Source organism: Notolepis coatsorum (genome assembly GCF_963971535.1).
Source record: "Notolepis coatsorum genome assembly, chromosome: 2".
In the NCBI taxonomy this organism is placed as follows: Eukaryota; Metazoa; Chordata; class Actinopteri; order Aulopiformes; family Paralepididae; genus Notolepis; species Notolepis coatsorum.
The window spans coordinates 110838536-110854948 of NC_140166.1; the positions used below are offsets into that span (position 1 = coordinate 110838536).

Genomic DNA, 16413 nt, shown 5'->3' on the forward strand with positions numbered 1-16413 from the left:
AATCACCTGTCTGTCACCATGACGACCACAATGAATCACCTGTCTGTCACCATGACGACCACAATGAATCACCTGTCTGTCACCATGACGACCACAATGAATCACCTGTCTGTCACCATGACGACCACAATGAATCACCTGTCTGTCACCATGACGACCACAATGAATCACCTGTCTGTCACCATGACGACCACAATGAATCACCTGTCTGTCACCATGACGACCACAATGAAACACCTCTGTCACCATGACGACCACAATGAATCACCTGTCTGTCACGATGATGACCACAATGAAACAAATGTCTGTCACCATGACGACCACAGTAGCCAATGAAACAACTATCTGTCACCATGACGACCACAATGAAACACCTGTCTGTCACCATGATGATCACAGTAGCCAATGAAACACCTGTCTGTCACCATGACGACCACAATAGCCAATGAAACAGCTATCTGTCTCTATAATGACCACAGTAAAACACATGTGTTTTCCTGACGACCACAATGAAACACCTGTCTTTCTCCGCGACGACAGATTACAACTAACACCTCACATTCAGTAGGCCATATGGTACAGTAGTCAGCAGGACAGATTACAGTTAACACCTGGCACTAGTCAGCAGGACAGATTACATCTGGTGCTCAGAAGGCTGTACAGTAGTTAGGGAGTGTCTTTTTTCCCATGCTGTAGTTGGTGAAGTTGGCCAATCAGCAACGCCGGATCTTGTCATAATTGTACATTTTCCGGTAGTCTGCAAAAAGATCTCCAATTTCCTGTTGAATCTATTTGTACAGTCAATCGCACAACAGCTCTTTCACATTAGACGTATTTCTTTGCGCTTTTGCTGCACTCTTTAGCTGAACACTAAAGCTGCCATTCAAGCTGAACACTAAAGCTGCCATTCAAGCTGAACACTAAAGCTGCCATTCAAGCTGAACACTAACGCTGCCATTCAAGCTGAACACTAACGCTGCTATTCAAGCTGAACGTTAATTAACGATGCCATTCAAGCTGAACACTAACGCTGCTATTCAAGCTGAACGCTAAAGCTGCCATTCAAGCTGAACGCTAAAGCTGCCATTCAAGCTGAACACTAACGCTGCCATTCAAGCTGAACGCTAACACTGCCATTCAAGCTGAACGCTAACACTGCCATTCAAGCTGAACGCTAAAGCTGCCATTCAAGCTGAACACTAAAGCTGCCATTCAAGCTGAACGCTAAAGCTGCCATTCAAGCTGAACGCTAACGCTGCCATTCAAGCTGAACGCTAACGCTGCCATTCAAGCTGAACACTAACGCTGCCATTCAAGCTGAACACTAAAGCTGGCATTCAAGCTGAACGCTAACGCTGCCATTCAAGCTGAACACTAGCGCTGCCATTCAAGCTGAACGCTAACGCTGCCATTCAAGCTGAACGCTAACGCTGCCATTCAAGCTGAACACTAACGCTGCCATTCAAGATGAACGCTAACGATGCCATTCAAGCTGAACGCTAACGCTGCCATTCAAGCTGAACGCTAACGCTGCCATTCAAGCTGAACGCTAACGCTGCCATTCAAGCTGAACGCTAAAGCTGCCATTCAAGCTGAACGCTAATGCTGCCATTCAAGCTGAACGCTAACGCTGCCATTCAAGCTGAACGCTAACACTGCCATTCAAGCTGAACGCTATAACGCTGCCATTCAAGCTGGACGCTAACGCTGCCACTCAGTAAGTTAGTATTTTCTGTGGGTGGAACTGCAGTGACTCATCGGTGCGTCCATGATTAGACCCTGCCACAACGCTATATTTATCAACAGCATGGTTTTACAATACACTCGTTCATAAAAGGAAGTGGCATTCAATTCAGCACATACTCCAACACACACAGTCCAGGCCTGTGTGGGCCTCTGCCTACCAAGCAACAGCTATTTTAAGCTGCAGAGATACAGTGGTCCACCAGCAGCTACCTGGATGGGCCAGATCACATTACAGTTTATAGGACTCACAGCACAAGTGAAATCACTGCACACAATGAAAAAGGCATTTGCTCAGTCTTACTAACGTTGTGAAAACCTGCAGCAAGACTGTGAGCTCAATTTGTTCTCTCTGTCAGTGACCACCACCCTCACTCATTACTTTTTCTAATAATAATAGACAGTGTTCACTGTTAACCAATCAGTATTTGGATCATCAAAGTGGTTTGTTCAGGCAGTGAGTTATTTTCTGTACAACAACAATAGGCCATTGTAATACGCACAAATACATCCCACAACATGTACGCTTTCCATCCATCTGTCCATTCATCTATCCCAGTGGTTCCCAAACTTTTTTTGGCCGTGCACCCCCTGTCACCTCCCGACCTAGCTGACGCACCCCCCAATGGGTTTATGTTAGAAAAAATTGTTGCTGGTCTCCGTGCACAGATTTTATTTTTTATTTTATCTCTTCCCACGGATAGGGAATTTCTTTATTTAATTAAAATGTTCACGACAACATGGATGCATGTACTCTGCCAGCATGTTTCATATCCATAATACTAAAGGTTTGACTAAGATTTTTAGGAAATGTTATTGTAAAAAAAAAAATTATTTTTTATTTATTTTTTCACCATTATCCTTTTCATGTCACGCACCACCTAGAGGGTGCTCGCGCACCCGCACCACAGTTTGGCAACCACTGATCTATCCCAATCCTTCCATCCATCTGTCCATCCATCCGTCCATTCATCTGTTTATCCATCCCACCATCCATCTCTCCATCTATCCATCTGTCCATCCATCTCTCCATCCATCCATCTGTCCATCCATCCCTCTGTTCATTCATCCCCCATCCATCCATCTATCCATCCATCCCAGTACCTGTACTGCAGAGAGCAGAGAGAAGACTAGAAGACTCTCCCAGACCAGGTGGAGGAATAGCTTCATTTTCCCCAGGAGATGTGGTGCTCTTATAAGTAAGCGTCCTCCAATCTGTGAGGGAAAGGAACAACATTTATATACCATATATCAGGAGAGTAAGAACTTTTATATAACAATCTGTCAGGAGAGTAACAACTTTTATATACCAATCTGTGAGGAGTAACAACTCGTATATACCAATCTGTGAGGAGTAACAACTCTTATACCAATCTGTGAGGAGAGGAACAACCTTTATATACCAATCTGTGAGGAGTAACAACTTTTATATACCAATCTGTGAGGAGTAACAACATTTATATACCACTCTGTGAGGAGTAACAACATTTATATACCAATCTGTGAGGAGTAACAACCTTTATATACCAATCTGTGAGGAGTAACAACCTTTATACCAATCTGTGAGGAGTAACAACCTTTATACCAATCTGTGAGGGAGAGGAACAACTTTTGCTACACTAACTACGTATGACAGCAGGGCAGATGAGCGGGTAGTGAGATTAATTTAAGATCCTTGTGTACTCAGAAGCCTTCTTTATTACCTAAAATTTTGTATTCAGATCACCTATTTGTCAAACACACAAGTTGTTGAAATGGTCGAACTTTTTTTTTATAATTTTTTAAAAAAACTCATAAAATATATTGGGTCACACCTAAATCGGCAGGGTCGGTCGGCAACCTGAAACCAACTATTAATTTTGTTAGGCCTAAGTGTTACGAAGGATCAGATTAAACCGAATATATATATTTATTTATGGATATATATTGAATAGTATTTGTATATCGTTTGATATCCCTTGTATATTCCTTGTACATATGCACGGAATATCCCTTTAGCCTACTATAGCCCATAATAGTTCATTCTCTTATTGGACAAAGGACCAGGCGCCAGGGGACCAGCCCCTGGCGTCAAGTTCAAAGGTACCGACGAGACATGTCCGTACTAGCCCCGGCTCCGCTCAGGGATACGGCTACCGAAATGAGAGTGGCACTATTTGTTCACCGTGCATATAAATATGGCGGAAGTAAATGTAGAAGTCCTTTTACCCTTCTTCCCAACTTAGTAACAGAACGTGAAGCCTCACCCACGATACGACGTGCGGTGAAGTATGGCCTGTTTGGCCTTAGAATAGCATTGAGACCTCGTGCGAATTAATAACTGAATTGTCAGAGTTTGGCACTGTACCGTCGAGTGCGACGTATTTCTATCAAGTAATAATAGTCTATCGTGTATGGTGCATCGTGCGGTTAGAGTTCTAAAGTGACCAGCATCTCCAACGCTTCCTCGTGTTATCTAGAGTCTTATCCAGGTTGGGCCGACCACATGGCGCTTTCATCCGAGGAGATCTAGGCGAGGACCGAGGGACATGTACACTGGATTACCTACCCGACGACTGCTGAGCCCTATGCGGCTGGAATATATATTTGCTTTGGTACTGTGAGTTGTGGAGCGGATAATCGCCGACGCCTGTGAGTGTTGGATTTACCCCCGAGAGGAGTCAAGTTGAGTCGGCGCTCAGAGAGACTAAGGTCGCCTAGCTTCTTCTTCATTGTGGAGCTACAGCCTACAAGAGAACCAAGGTGTATTCATCTGCGGATCAAGAGTCTATTGCACTGTCTTCTGTACTTGAAGTCTCCATAGATATCGTTGACCAGACGGTCTACTACCGACGGCTCTCCTACCCCCCCTACCGGCTTACAACCGGGAGGACCCCCTCCAGAATATCCCGCTATATCATTAAGTGTACCATAGATATAATTCCCTAAGAGCCAGGTTGTATACTTGCTTCCTGCGTAACCAGAGATTGGACATTCAGTGTTGATTTGCCTACGAGTACTCATTTGCCTTACAAGTGCATTCAAATGATAAATGTAAGATAAATATTCTATGTACCTTTTGCTCCATTAAATATTTGATTATTACCTTTGACTGGAACCGATTTCATTGTGGAAAGTGTTCATCATATTTAGATATCGTGTACTGTATGGCCAGTAGTTAAAGTACATAAAGCGGTAGTGGTTTAATGATACCATACTTATCAATACAGTCAGGGAATTGTACCCCTCAGTTACAATTGGTCCTTCGAGCCGGAGGGTAATTAGTGTAATATTAATATAGTGGTATTAATATTGAAATGGCCTATGATGAACACTCCACGAAACGGTCCTCCTAAAGTAGAACGCCCGCAGCGTAGACGGCAGCCACCTCAGTACTTAGAGGATTACGCTGCCAGTATACTACCTAGCCTTCTACAAACGGTAAACGCGGTAAAAGTAGAAAGTAAAATTATGTCCGACCCTATCAACCAGGATACCCCGACCACAGAGGCCCTAGTGGGTTCTAATGTAACTGACCAAGCTCACGGTGGGGACCAGGAGGGAACTGACACGACTTTACCCCCCGCCAAGACCGAAGAAGTAGTCCCCGGAGAGCTCCGGGAGGAAGACAACCCTCCAGAGATGGAACTCTGCACGGAACAAGATGAGGAGAGCGCCGAGGAGATAGAGCTCCAGGACTCCCCGCAGGAGAACGCATCCCCAACGAGTACTGCCAGGAGCGGATCACCTCAACCAGCGTCTTCCCCCAGCGAGGCGGACAAGATGCTGGCACAGGCGTTCCTCGCCAGCCTAGCAGCCTCCACAGAGCGCGATCGGCTCCAAGCACAGACGCTTAGTGAGCGCGAACATTCTACCATGGAAAGAGAACGCATTCAAGCGCAGCAACGGAGCGACGAAGATCGTATACGTCTAGAGATTAGACGCCTTCAGACGGAAGAGAATATGGTAAGAGACCACGCCGAAGCCCAGCGCGCCGCCGCCGAAGCCCAGCGCGCCGCTGCCGGTGCCCAAAGAGAAGCAGAGCGCGACATCGCTCTCACCAAGCGCGAAGCCGAGCGCGACCGATTACAAGCGCAGCTAATGGAGCAGCTGATCGCCAGGGCAACACCCCCTCCCTCCACAAGGGGTTCCAGGGCCTCGTCAAGACACGGGTCAAGGGCACCCTCCCCTAACCGATCAAGCGACCCTGAACTCGACCACCAGAGAGAGCCTATACCCCCCTCCGAACCCCTTCCCCGACCGGTCCCAGTGAGACCCAGCTACAAGGAAGGAACGGCGTACACCGCGGAGAGGCTAAATAGACGACTACAGGATCTAGATGACCTGACAGAGGAAGAAGAGGGAGAGGAGGAGAGTCAAGCCCGACAGCAGCACAGTACTCCACAGGACCAGGAGGTCCAGTACAGCCCAGGCTATACCCCCGCGGCTCTGCGCTACAGACCCCCGACTCTATTCACGGGTGAGCATGACGCACGACCAGTCCCGAGGAATAGCACCTGGACCAGCGGGCCATGGTACCCTGCCGGTACCAGCCCACCGAGAGGCGTAAGAGGAGACTCGCCTAGGAGGCCTCTCTTCCAACGCTCACCGATGTGCCAGCCATCTACGGCGTCATACATTGGCACACCGACGTTTCCAGACTTCACCCATGAGAACCGAGCACAGTACACGGAGCTACGGATGTGCTTAGAGACAATGATGGTGGATGTAGCTGATGAACGCCACAAGTATGCTATCCTATTGAAGCACCTGAAAGTGCCCAGAGCGCACAACATAGCGCTAGCTTATGCCACCTCTACGACCCCATACACCGCAGCTCTAGCAGCACTAGACCAAAGATATGGACGTATATGGGATTATGTAATACAAGAGATAAGGCATATTGACCGCCTACCCCCAGCAACAGACAATCGCTCACTAGACGACCTGTCTATCAAAGTACAATCCCTGGTAGGGATGCTGGGGGCGCAACGAGAAAAGGGTATGCACGAACTATACGCAAACTCGAATGTCGAGAGGATTTTAGAGAAGCTGCCGCCCGCCCGACAGGAGCGCTTCAGGCGGCAAAGAGACCACCGTGATCCTAATGGTCCCGAGCCATCCCTCCTAGACCTAGCCGACTTCCTGGCGAGAGAAGTCAGCAGCCTACGGTTGGATACGTTCGTGCGGAGCACGCCAAGCTCCAGAGAGGGACCTAGGAGAGCAAACGATGGCCGAAGATTGGTGACTGTCATGCACCAATCAGAATCAGTACCGAGCAGCAAGAACCACAGTACCCCCTCGATGAAAGAGAAGTGGAAGATGGTGTGCCCGTACTGCGAAAAGGAACACTGGTTGTCACAATGTGACCTGTTCAAGAAGATGACCGCTGAAGAAGTGAGTCACTGGATAAAGTCCAACAGGCGCTGTTACCGATGTGCGCGCAGTCACATGGCAGCCGAGTGCCGCCTAAAGAAGAGGTGTAGTCGGTGTGACGGAGCCCACCTAGATGTCCTACACGACAGTAACAGAAGAAAGCCTGCACCATCCAGCAGCACAAAGGCAAGTGTTATGTACATTGACCCAGCTAGCAGCGGGGGCGCCCAGGTGCTCTTAAAGGTGGTCCGCGTAACACTGAGTTACCAAGATAAGGTCATGGACACTTACGTCGTCCTTGATGACGGGTCAGAGAAGACCCTTCTCCTTGCGTCCGCTGCGGCCCAGCTGGGGCTGCGGGGGAGCGAAAACCAGATGACGATTCGGACAATAAGAAGAGATCTAAAGACGATAAAGGGCGAGAATGTCTCCTTCACTATCGCAGCAAGCGGGCAGCCAGAGAGACGGTATAGGATTACTAATGCTTTCACCAGCCAAGAAATAGGACTATCGCAGTACACCTACCCCATCACCAAGCTGATGGATAAATATGTGCACCTGCGTCAACTACCTATCCCGCTCATAGACGGTGCCACCCCGACCCTGCTGATAGGCTCCGACCATGCAGACCTCATAGTCCCGATAGACCGGGTCCATACAGGACCCAGAGGTTGTCCTGCAGCAGTCGAGACCCGCCTAGGATGGACATTACAAGGCCCCCTCGCCAAGTCTCTTAACCGAACAGCAGCCACTAGCTGCCTCCACTCCAGAGTGACAGAAGAAGACACCACTCTCCTGCAGCATGTCGAGAGGCTATGGACACTAGAGACAATGCCCTTTAAGAACGAAAAGAAAGACATTCGTTCTAAGGAAGATATTTACGCTATAGCCCTCCTCGAGCAAGGGACAAAGAGAGTCACAGTCAACGGAGTGATGAGATACGCAACTCCACTCCTGAGGCGAGAGGGAATGCCCACCTTTCACGCCACAAAAGAAGCGACGGAGCGGTATCTATTGAACACAGAGCGGCGCCTAGCCAAAGACCCCGCTCAAGAGACTGTGTACCGCGCTGAGATTAACAAGCTAATCACAGCGGGACACATAAAGAAAATTGACATTAAATAGGCCGATCAGACGACCGAATCATGGTACGTGCTGCACCACAAGGTCCACCACAACGGCAAGGATCGTATTGTGTTTAACTGCAGCTACCAGATCGGATCACAAAATCTGAATAAAGAGCTCTTGCCCGGCCCAACACTCGGCCCCTCTCTACTAGGCGTGCTACTACGCTTCCGCCAGGACAAGGTGGCTATCAGCGGCGACATCAAAGGGATGTTCCTGCAGGTGAGACTAGTGGAGGAGGACAAGCCCCTGCTGCGGTTCCTATGGAGAGAGAGGATCGGAGATGAGCACCCAGCCATCTATCAATGGGAAGTCCTCCCTTTCGGAACCACATGCAGCCCATGCTGTGCTACGTTTGCACTACAAAAACACGTCGCAGAGGACCCAGCAGCAGATGAAGAGGTCCGACAAAGTGTGACAAATAGTTTCTACGTGGACAACTGTTTACAAAGCGTCTCGACGCCAGAAGAAGCCGAGGCTCTTCTACTCAAGCTCCGCGCCTCCCTGATCAAAGGCGGCTTTGATCTCAGGCAGTGGGCCAGCAGCGACCCGTAAGTATTGCGCAGCCTCTCCCCCGAGGACAAGGCAGCGAGCAGCGAGACCTGGATGGCGACCATCCCAGGAGAAGCCCAAGAAATGACACTAGGACTAGTCTGGCGCTTCAAAACAGACTCGCTCCATTATAGACACAAACCCCTGACCAAGGAGCAGGGAAGGTCGACGGCAATACCGACCACCAGACGGAGTGTATACAGAACACTCGCCAGACAATATGACCCGTTGGGATGTATTCTACCTTACACCACCAGGGCAAAGATGATTGTAAGAGCGTTATGGGACAAGGACCAGGGCTGGGACGATCCCATACCCGAACACCTTGCATCCACATGGAGAGAGTGGGAGACGGAACTCCGCTCACTCCCAGGTGTTAACATACGCCGCAGCTACTTCCCACCCACAGTGAGGCCAGAGACATGCAAGATGGACCTGCACGTATTCAGCGACGCCTCCGAAGTAGCCTACGGTTCGGTGGCCTACTTGCGTGCCCGAGAGGAGGGAGGAGAAATACATACTGCTTTCATCCTGGCTCGCTCAAGAATAGCCCCACGAAAGCAACAATCTCGCGTCTAGAGCTCTGCGCAGCCCTAGCAGGAGCGCAGCTCGCCACGTTAATCCAACGTGAACTCACCATCCCGGTGCAAAGAACAATCTTGTGGTCAGACTCCACGACAGTACTCACATGGATCCGGTCTGATTCGTGCAGATTAGGGGTGGACGGTATGGTCTAAAATTTATATCACGGTATAATTTGAAGCATAGACGGTAACGGTATATATCACGGTATCATCGTTTTTGATAAACATTTTTTTTATTTTATATAATTTATTTTTATTTTTTTATAAAATATATATATTATATAATTAGACTTGTACTGGTATTATCTGCGAGACATCGCCACCACGCAACAAGCTCCACTGTCTGTGTGTACTCTAGTAGCCTCCAGCTACGGCCAGTATTCTCCGGAGCTGCACCTGGACCTATACTCTAGTAGCCTCGAGCAGAGCTACGGCCAGGATTCTCCGGCGCTGCACCTGGACCCTATTGTATTGGTATTATAACGTTAGCAAGCCCTCAGCTCGAATACGCATCGAATCAGTGTTATAAGACATTGATATCATGAGCTATCTGTAGCTACTGCATATATAACGTTAATACAACGCCTCAGTGAATTATTTAGTTCAATGGGACATTTCGTTTTGAACGGTGAACTATCTTGCGTTAACGTGAGCTAACAGGTAGCATACACGTCTCTAGTACTAGACTTTGTGGAGCGTTTGTTGATGTCAGGAGCTATCGGTAGCTGGCCGACTAGATACCGTTCGGTTAGACAATGCCCCATCATGTATTAAACTAAAAGTGAATAGTTGACTGGGTCATTTTGTAACGGTAGCTAAGCTAACGTTAGCTCAGGGAGACGCCGACAGCTCCCGTGTCCCGTCCCACTAGACTACTAGACCCGTGTTTACATGCGTGCGGTAGGGGCTGGCACGCCCACTGCGCGAAGCCTCCTAAATAACTTTTTCCAGTTCGCACATATCTATTATCTATGACTAATTCTATCTATTTTTAGGGGCAAATGCGAGTTAAATAGTCGCGCTGTGGTTACATGACGTCATTGCTATTTTAGAGCTGCACTACCGGTTACACGGTATACTCAAAATCCATACCGTAGAGCAAATTCATACCGTTTATACCGTATACCGTTTATACCGTCCACCCCTAGTGCAGATACAAGGTCTTCGTGGGAGTCAGAGTCACCGAGATTCAAGAGTTAACAGAAGTAGCGAGCTGGAGGTATGTGGACACCAAACACAACCCAGCTGACGTCATCACCCGGGGAATGTCCCTGGATGACCTCACCCGTCACAACCTCTACAGTGACGGACCAGAGTTTCTCAAGCTCCCCGAAGAAGAGTGGCCTACACCCACCCCACGGGAGGCGAGTAAAGAGGAGGCTGAAAACAAGAAACCTATGTTCTGTGGATTGAACACACTCGTCTCCACAGACCCCGACATAGACGATTGCCTCACCCTACAGAGTGCGCAGCTAAAGACATTTCTGTGGCACCACCCAGAGGTTCAGCCCACGACTGACATTTCAGCAGCTGACTACGAAGAAGCAGAACTTCTTCTACTACAACGAGCCCAGAGAGACTCGTTCCCCGATGAGCTAGACTGTCTACAGGGAGCAAAGCCCGTCCCATCAGACAGCAGACTGCTCCACCTAGCCCCCGAGAGCGACGCCCATAGTCTCATCAGAGTGGGTGGTCGTCTGCGGAGAGCCCCAGACTTACCGGATGACGTCAAGTACCCGATAGTCTTGAACAGCCGACACAAGGTCACAGAGCTGATCATAAAGAAATACGACGAGGATGTGCACCACGCAGGGGCAGAGAGAGTCTTCGCGGAGATCAGACGTCGTTATTGGATACTGCAAGGGAGAGAAGCAGTGCGGCGCTTCCAGCGAACCTGTCTAGACTGTCGTAAGTGGCGAGCCCAGCCCAGTATACCCCGGATGGCTGACCTACCTCCCTGTCGCCTCCGACTCGGCGACAAGCCTTTTCACTCCACCGGTATGGACTGTTTCGGCCCGCTGTATATAAAGAAAGGAAGAGGAACCGAGAAGCGGTGGGGTATTGTATTCAAATGCATGACCACCAGAGCGATACATATCGAACTCCTTCCAACCATGAGCACAGACTCATTCCTTATGGCCTTCCGAAGATTCACATCACGGAAAGGAAAACCGTCTACATTATTGTCTGATCACGGGACAAACTTCAAAGGCGGAGAAAGAGAGCTGAGAGAGAGCTTCCAAGCTATGGGCCCAGGACTTAAGACCCACCTCGCTCCATCCCAGATTGACTTCCAGTTTAATCCCCCGAACGCACCTCACTTCGGTGGGACTTGGGAACGAGAAGTACGTTCTATAAAGACAGCCCTGTACGCCGTGCTTGGGGCCCAGACCGTGGCGGAAGAAGTCTTAATGACAGTCCTCACGGAGATCGAGGGAGTATTGAACTCAAAGCCCCTCGGTTACGTCTCAAGTGATGTAGCAGATGTCGACCCAGTCACCCCCAACACACTCTTGATGGGGCGGCTGGACCCCGCGCTACCCCAGACAATGTACAGGCCTGAAGAAGCGAACGGCCGAAGAATGTGGAGGTACAGTCAAGTATTGGCTGACAAGTTTTGGAACAGCTTCCTACTCCACTACCTACCGTCTCTACAGACCCGCCAGAAATGGGTGAAAGAGAGAGACAATTTGACAGAAGGAACAGTCGTCATGATTATCGACCAGTCACTACCCCGAGCTATGTGGCCGGCTGGCCGCGTAAGCAAAGTGATCACCGGTGCCGATGGAAAGGTCCGAGCAGCTGAAGTGCTCGTCCAAGGGCGGACCTACACCCGACCCGTGGCGAGGCTAATAGAACTGCCAAGGCTCCCCGATACTATCGATGACGACCATGACCCCATGACTTTGTGAACTGACTGACCCTCACAGCGGACATTGAGTAGTGGACAGTGCGGTTAATCTGTCTCTGCTTAGCTAATTAGGTGGGACTAATTAGGGGGCGGCTGTTACGAAGGATCAGATTAAACCGAATATATATATTTATTTATGGATATATATTGAATAGTATTTGTATATCGTTTGATATCCCTTGTATATTCCTTGTACATATGCACGGAATATCCCTTTAGCCTACTATAGCCCATAATAGTTCATTCTCTTATTGGACAAAGGACCAGGCGCCAGGGGACCAGCCCCTGGCGTCAAGTTCAAAGGTACCGACGAGACATGTCCGTACTAGCCCCGGCTCCGCTCAGGGATACGGCTACCGAAATGAGAGTGGCACTATTTGTTCACCGTGCATATAAATATGGCGGAAGTAAATGTAGAAGTCCTTTTACCCTTCTTCCCAACTTAGTAACAGAACGTGAAGCCTCACCCACGATACGACGTGCGGTGAAGTATGGCCTGTTTGGCCTTAAAATAGCATTGAGACCTCGTGCGAATTAATAACTGAATTGTCAGAGTTTGGCACTGTACCGTCGAGTGCGACGTATTTCTATCAAGTAATAATAGTCTATCGTGTATGGTGCATCGTGCGGTTAGAGTTCTAAAGTGACCAGCATCTCCAACGCTTCCTCGTGTTATCTAGAGTCTTATCCAGGTTGGGCCGACCACATGGCGCTTTCATCCGAGGAGATCTAGGCGAGGACCGAGGGACATGTACACTGGATTACCTACCCGACGACTGCTGAGCCCTATGCGGCTGGAATATATATTTGCTTTGGTACTGTGAGTTGTGGAGCGGATAATCGCCGACGCCTGTGAGTGTTGGATTTACCCCCGAGAGGAGTCAAGTTGAGTCGGCGCTCAGAGAGACTGAGGTCGCCTAGCTTCTTCTTCATTGTGGAGCTACAGCCTACAAGAGAACCAAGGTGTATTCATCTGCGGATCAAGAGTCTATTGCACTGTCTTCTGTACTTGAAGTCTCCATAGATATCGTTGACCAGACGGTCTACTACCGACGGCTCTCCTACCCCCCCTACCGGCTTACAACCGGGAGGATCCCCTCCAGAATATCCCGCTATATCATTAAGTGTACCATAGATATAATTCCCTAAGAGCCAGGTTGTATACTTGCTTCCTGCGTAACCAGAGATTGGACATTCAGTGTTGATTTGCCTACGAGTACTCATTTGCCTTACAAGTGCATTCAAATGATAAATGTAAGATAAATATTCTATGTACCTTTTGCTCCATTAAATATTTGATTATTACCTTTGACTGGAACCGATTTCATTGTGGAAAGTGTTCATCATATTTAGATATCGTGTACTGTATGGCCAGTAGTTAAAGTACATAAAGCGGTAGTGGTTTAATGATACCATACTTATCAATACAGTCAGGGAATTGTACCCCTCAGTTACACTAAGTGATTAAACACCTGTTGGACTGTGCATTCACTGTTCCACTAGTGAAGTAGTGTAGTGTAGAGAACACCCTCAGAGCACACAACACTGTGTACTGTTTTAGTGTAGAACAGGGATCGGCAATAGGCGGCCCGCGGGCCGAAATGGGCCCGCCAGCAATAATTTCTGGCCCGTCAGGTTATTTTGAGAATATGATGTTTATTTTACGCGCAGGAAATATTCACTCGTTGTGACGCCAGAGTGTCTTTTGAAGCTGTATCTATCTATTCATCATATCTATGGCTGTCACTATAGCCAATTGAAATGCTAGAAATGGTCACATGGACTGGGAGAACCAATGGAATTTCACTTTCACTTCCGCGTTTGGGATGCCGGGCTGCCGGCGAGCGAACGTTTGCAAAAACAAAACAAACGTCTTTGAATAACTTCTTTGCAATGCAACGGGGAAATATGATGAGCCAGAAGAGGAGCTTACGACCTATAAAGCTTATTTTAATAAACAGGTGTCATTCTTAAAATACGGGTTTATCGCAACAGGTAACTCTTGCAATAAGCAACCGGTGACTCTCGCTTGTTGACATGGCAACACGAGCAAGCAACTGTTCAAGTTGGGTGGGCATTCAACGCGAGTGGACATTTAACATGTTATTAACATGGATTTTGGAGGACCGAAGCAGAAACAATATCAAGTCCAGGGCAGGGCTGCCTGCATTATGCCGGTGAGTGTTGTGTTTTAATAATAATAATAATACATTCGATGTATAATACACCCGCTGTGGTGCTTAAAATCAAATGCACCCTACTGATCTCGATTTATAATGCGAGCACCTGCATTAAAATCAAATTACTGATCTGTTCATGTGTAATGCACTGTCTGAGAGGCACTTTATAATAGAAAAAAGACAGTGCAAACATGTATATGTCGTTTTTTTTTTACAGTTAAAAAATTTTCACTTATCATTGGCCCGCCACAAAATGGCTTGGGGAAAATTTGGCCCGTGGGCAAATCTAATTGGCGACCCCTGGTGTAGAACACCTTTAGAACACACAACACCCTTTACTGTTGTAGTTCAGAACACCCTTACCATAGTGACGCAATGGCTCTATCAGTCACCCAAGTGATTAAACATATGTTGGACTGTGCATTCACTGTTCCACTAGTGTAGTGATTGTTTACCCAGGAGAGTCTTGGATTATTTGGATGATATTTATTTTTTTATTGAGTGCACAGAAAAGTTTGTGTTGGTGGTGCCAGGGGTGACTGACAGGTGGTGGTGCCAGGGGTGACTGACAGGTGGTGGTGCCAGGGGTGACTGACAGGTGGTGGTGCCAGGGGTGACTGACAGGTGGTGGTGCCAGGGGTGACTGACAGGTGGTGGTGCCAGGGGTGACTGACAGGTGGTGGTGCCAGGGGTGGGAGGGCCTGTAGTCTCTGAGAATAGTAAGTGCCCACAAAGAGAATTGTGGCTTTCTGTTGGTTAAGCGTAGGTTAAAGTGTATGGGGCGACAGTGGCTCGGGAGGTAGAGCAGTCGTCTGGCAATCCGGATGTTCCCGATTCGATTCCCGCTCCTCCAGCACAGCGTGTCGACGCGTCCTTGAGCAAGACACTTAACCCCTAATTGCTCCCGATGAGCAGGTTGGCACCTTGCATGGTTGCCTCCACCGTCGGTGTGAATGTGTGAGTGAATGGGTAAAATGTGAGTAACAAATTGTAAAGCGCTTTGGATAAAAGCGCTATATAAAAAAGCAGCCATTTACCAAGTGTAGATTCTGTAATATAATCTGAATCTGTCAAACAGCGACCTCCAGGTGAAAGAGCCTAGCTTGGTATATTTTAATTGAAATTATATCTAATATAAAGAATGAAATGTATAGCAGTATCCACAAAAGTGCACATCATATACATTTCAAAAGTACTCCATTCTCCAACCCCCCCCCCCCCCCCCTCCTTCCAAATGGTTTCATCGTTGCATCCGACTTCCAACATTCCAAATCAGACATGTCATGAAAAGCACCACATCCCTCTCACGGTGAATGATATCACTCAGGTAGGCACTGTTTTAATGATGAAACCACAATTAAACAACACATACTTACTGTTTGTGTTTATGTTATATACCCGTATATAAGGTATATATTTTAAGTAGGTCAGTAGGACTCACCACTTCCACGCTGTAATTTTGTCATTACTAGCCTCAATACTCTAATTAATCATAAATGGTCAATGGTAAATGGTGCATTTATATAGCGCTTTTATCCAAAGCGTCTGTGCAATTTTTGTTCCTCACATTATAAGATAAGATATTCCTTTATTGATCCCCTTGGAGAAATATGGGCGTCATAGCAGCATGGGGGAGGGGGGAGGGGAGGTACAGGTATGGGCAGGGTAATAGTAGAAAGACATAAATATAGGCAAATTTGATCTGAATATAAAAATATGAGAAGAAATAATCTGTGTAAACCATATAATTAACTCTGAATAAAAAAATATGAGAAAAATAAACAGTGTATGTGCCCTATCGTTTATATTATCCGTTACAATAAATCTGAATATATAATCTGTATTTCAATAAGAAAATCTGAATATATACTATGAATAATAGTAAAGGTAAACAAGGTACTAGGGGTGGACGGTATAAACGGTATACGGTATAAACGGTATGAATTTGCTCTACGGTATGGAT

The 16413-nt window shown here is 47.6% G+C and overlaps 1 protein-coding gene across 1 annotated transcript in view; it reads right to left on the minus strand.

Moving 5' to 3' along the window:
* adamtsl3 (ADAMTS-like 3) overlaps nt 1-2913 on the minus strand; it is a gene marked incomplete at its 5' end in the record, with an annotated part of 671346 nt that extends 668433 nt beyond the window's left edge. Inside the window, one exon of the mRNA XM_084308274.1 lies at nt 2848-2913. Coding sequence (XP_084164400.1) covers nt 2848-2913 — 66 coding nt within the window. The remainder of the gene's footprint in view (nt 1-2847) is intronic.
* Between the last annotated feature and the right edge of the window lie 13500 nt (nt 2914-16413).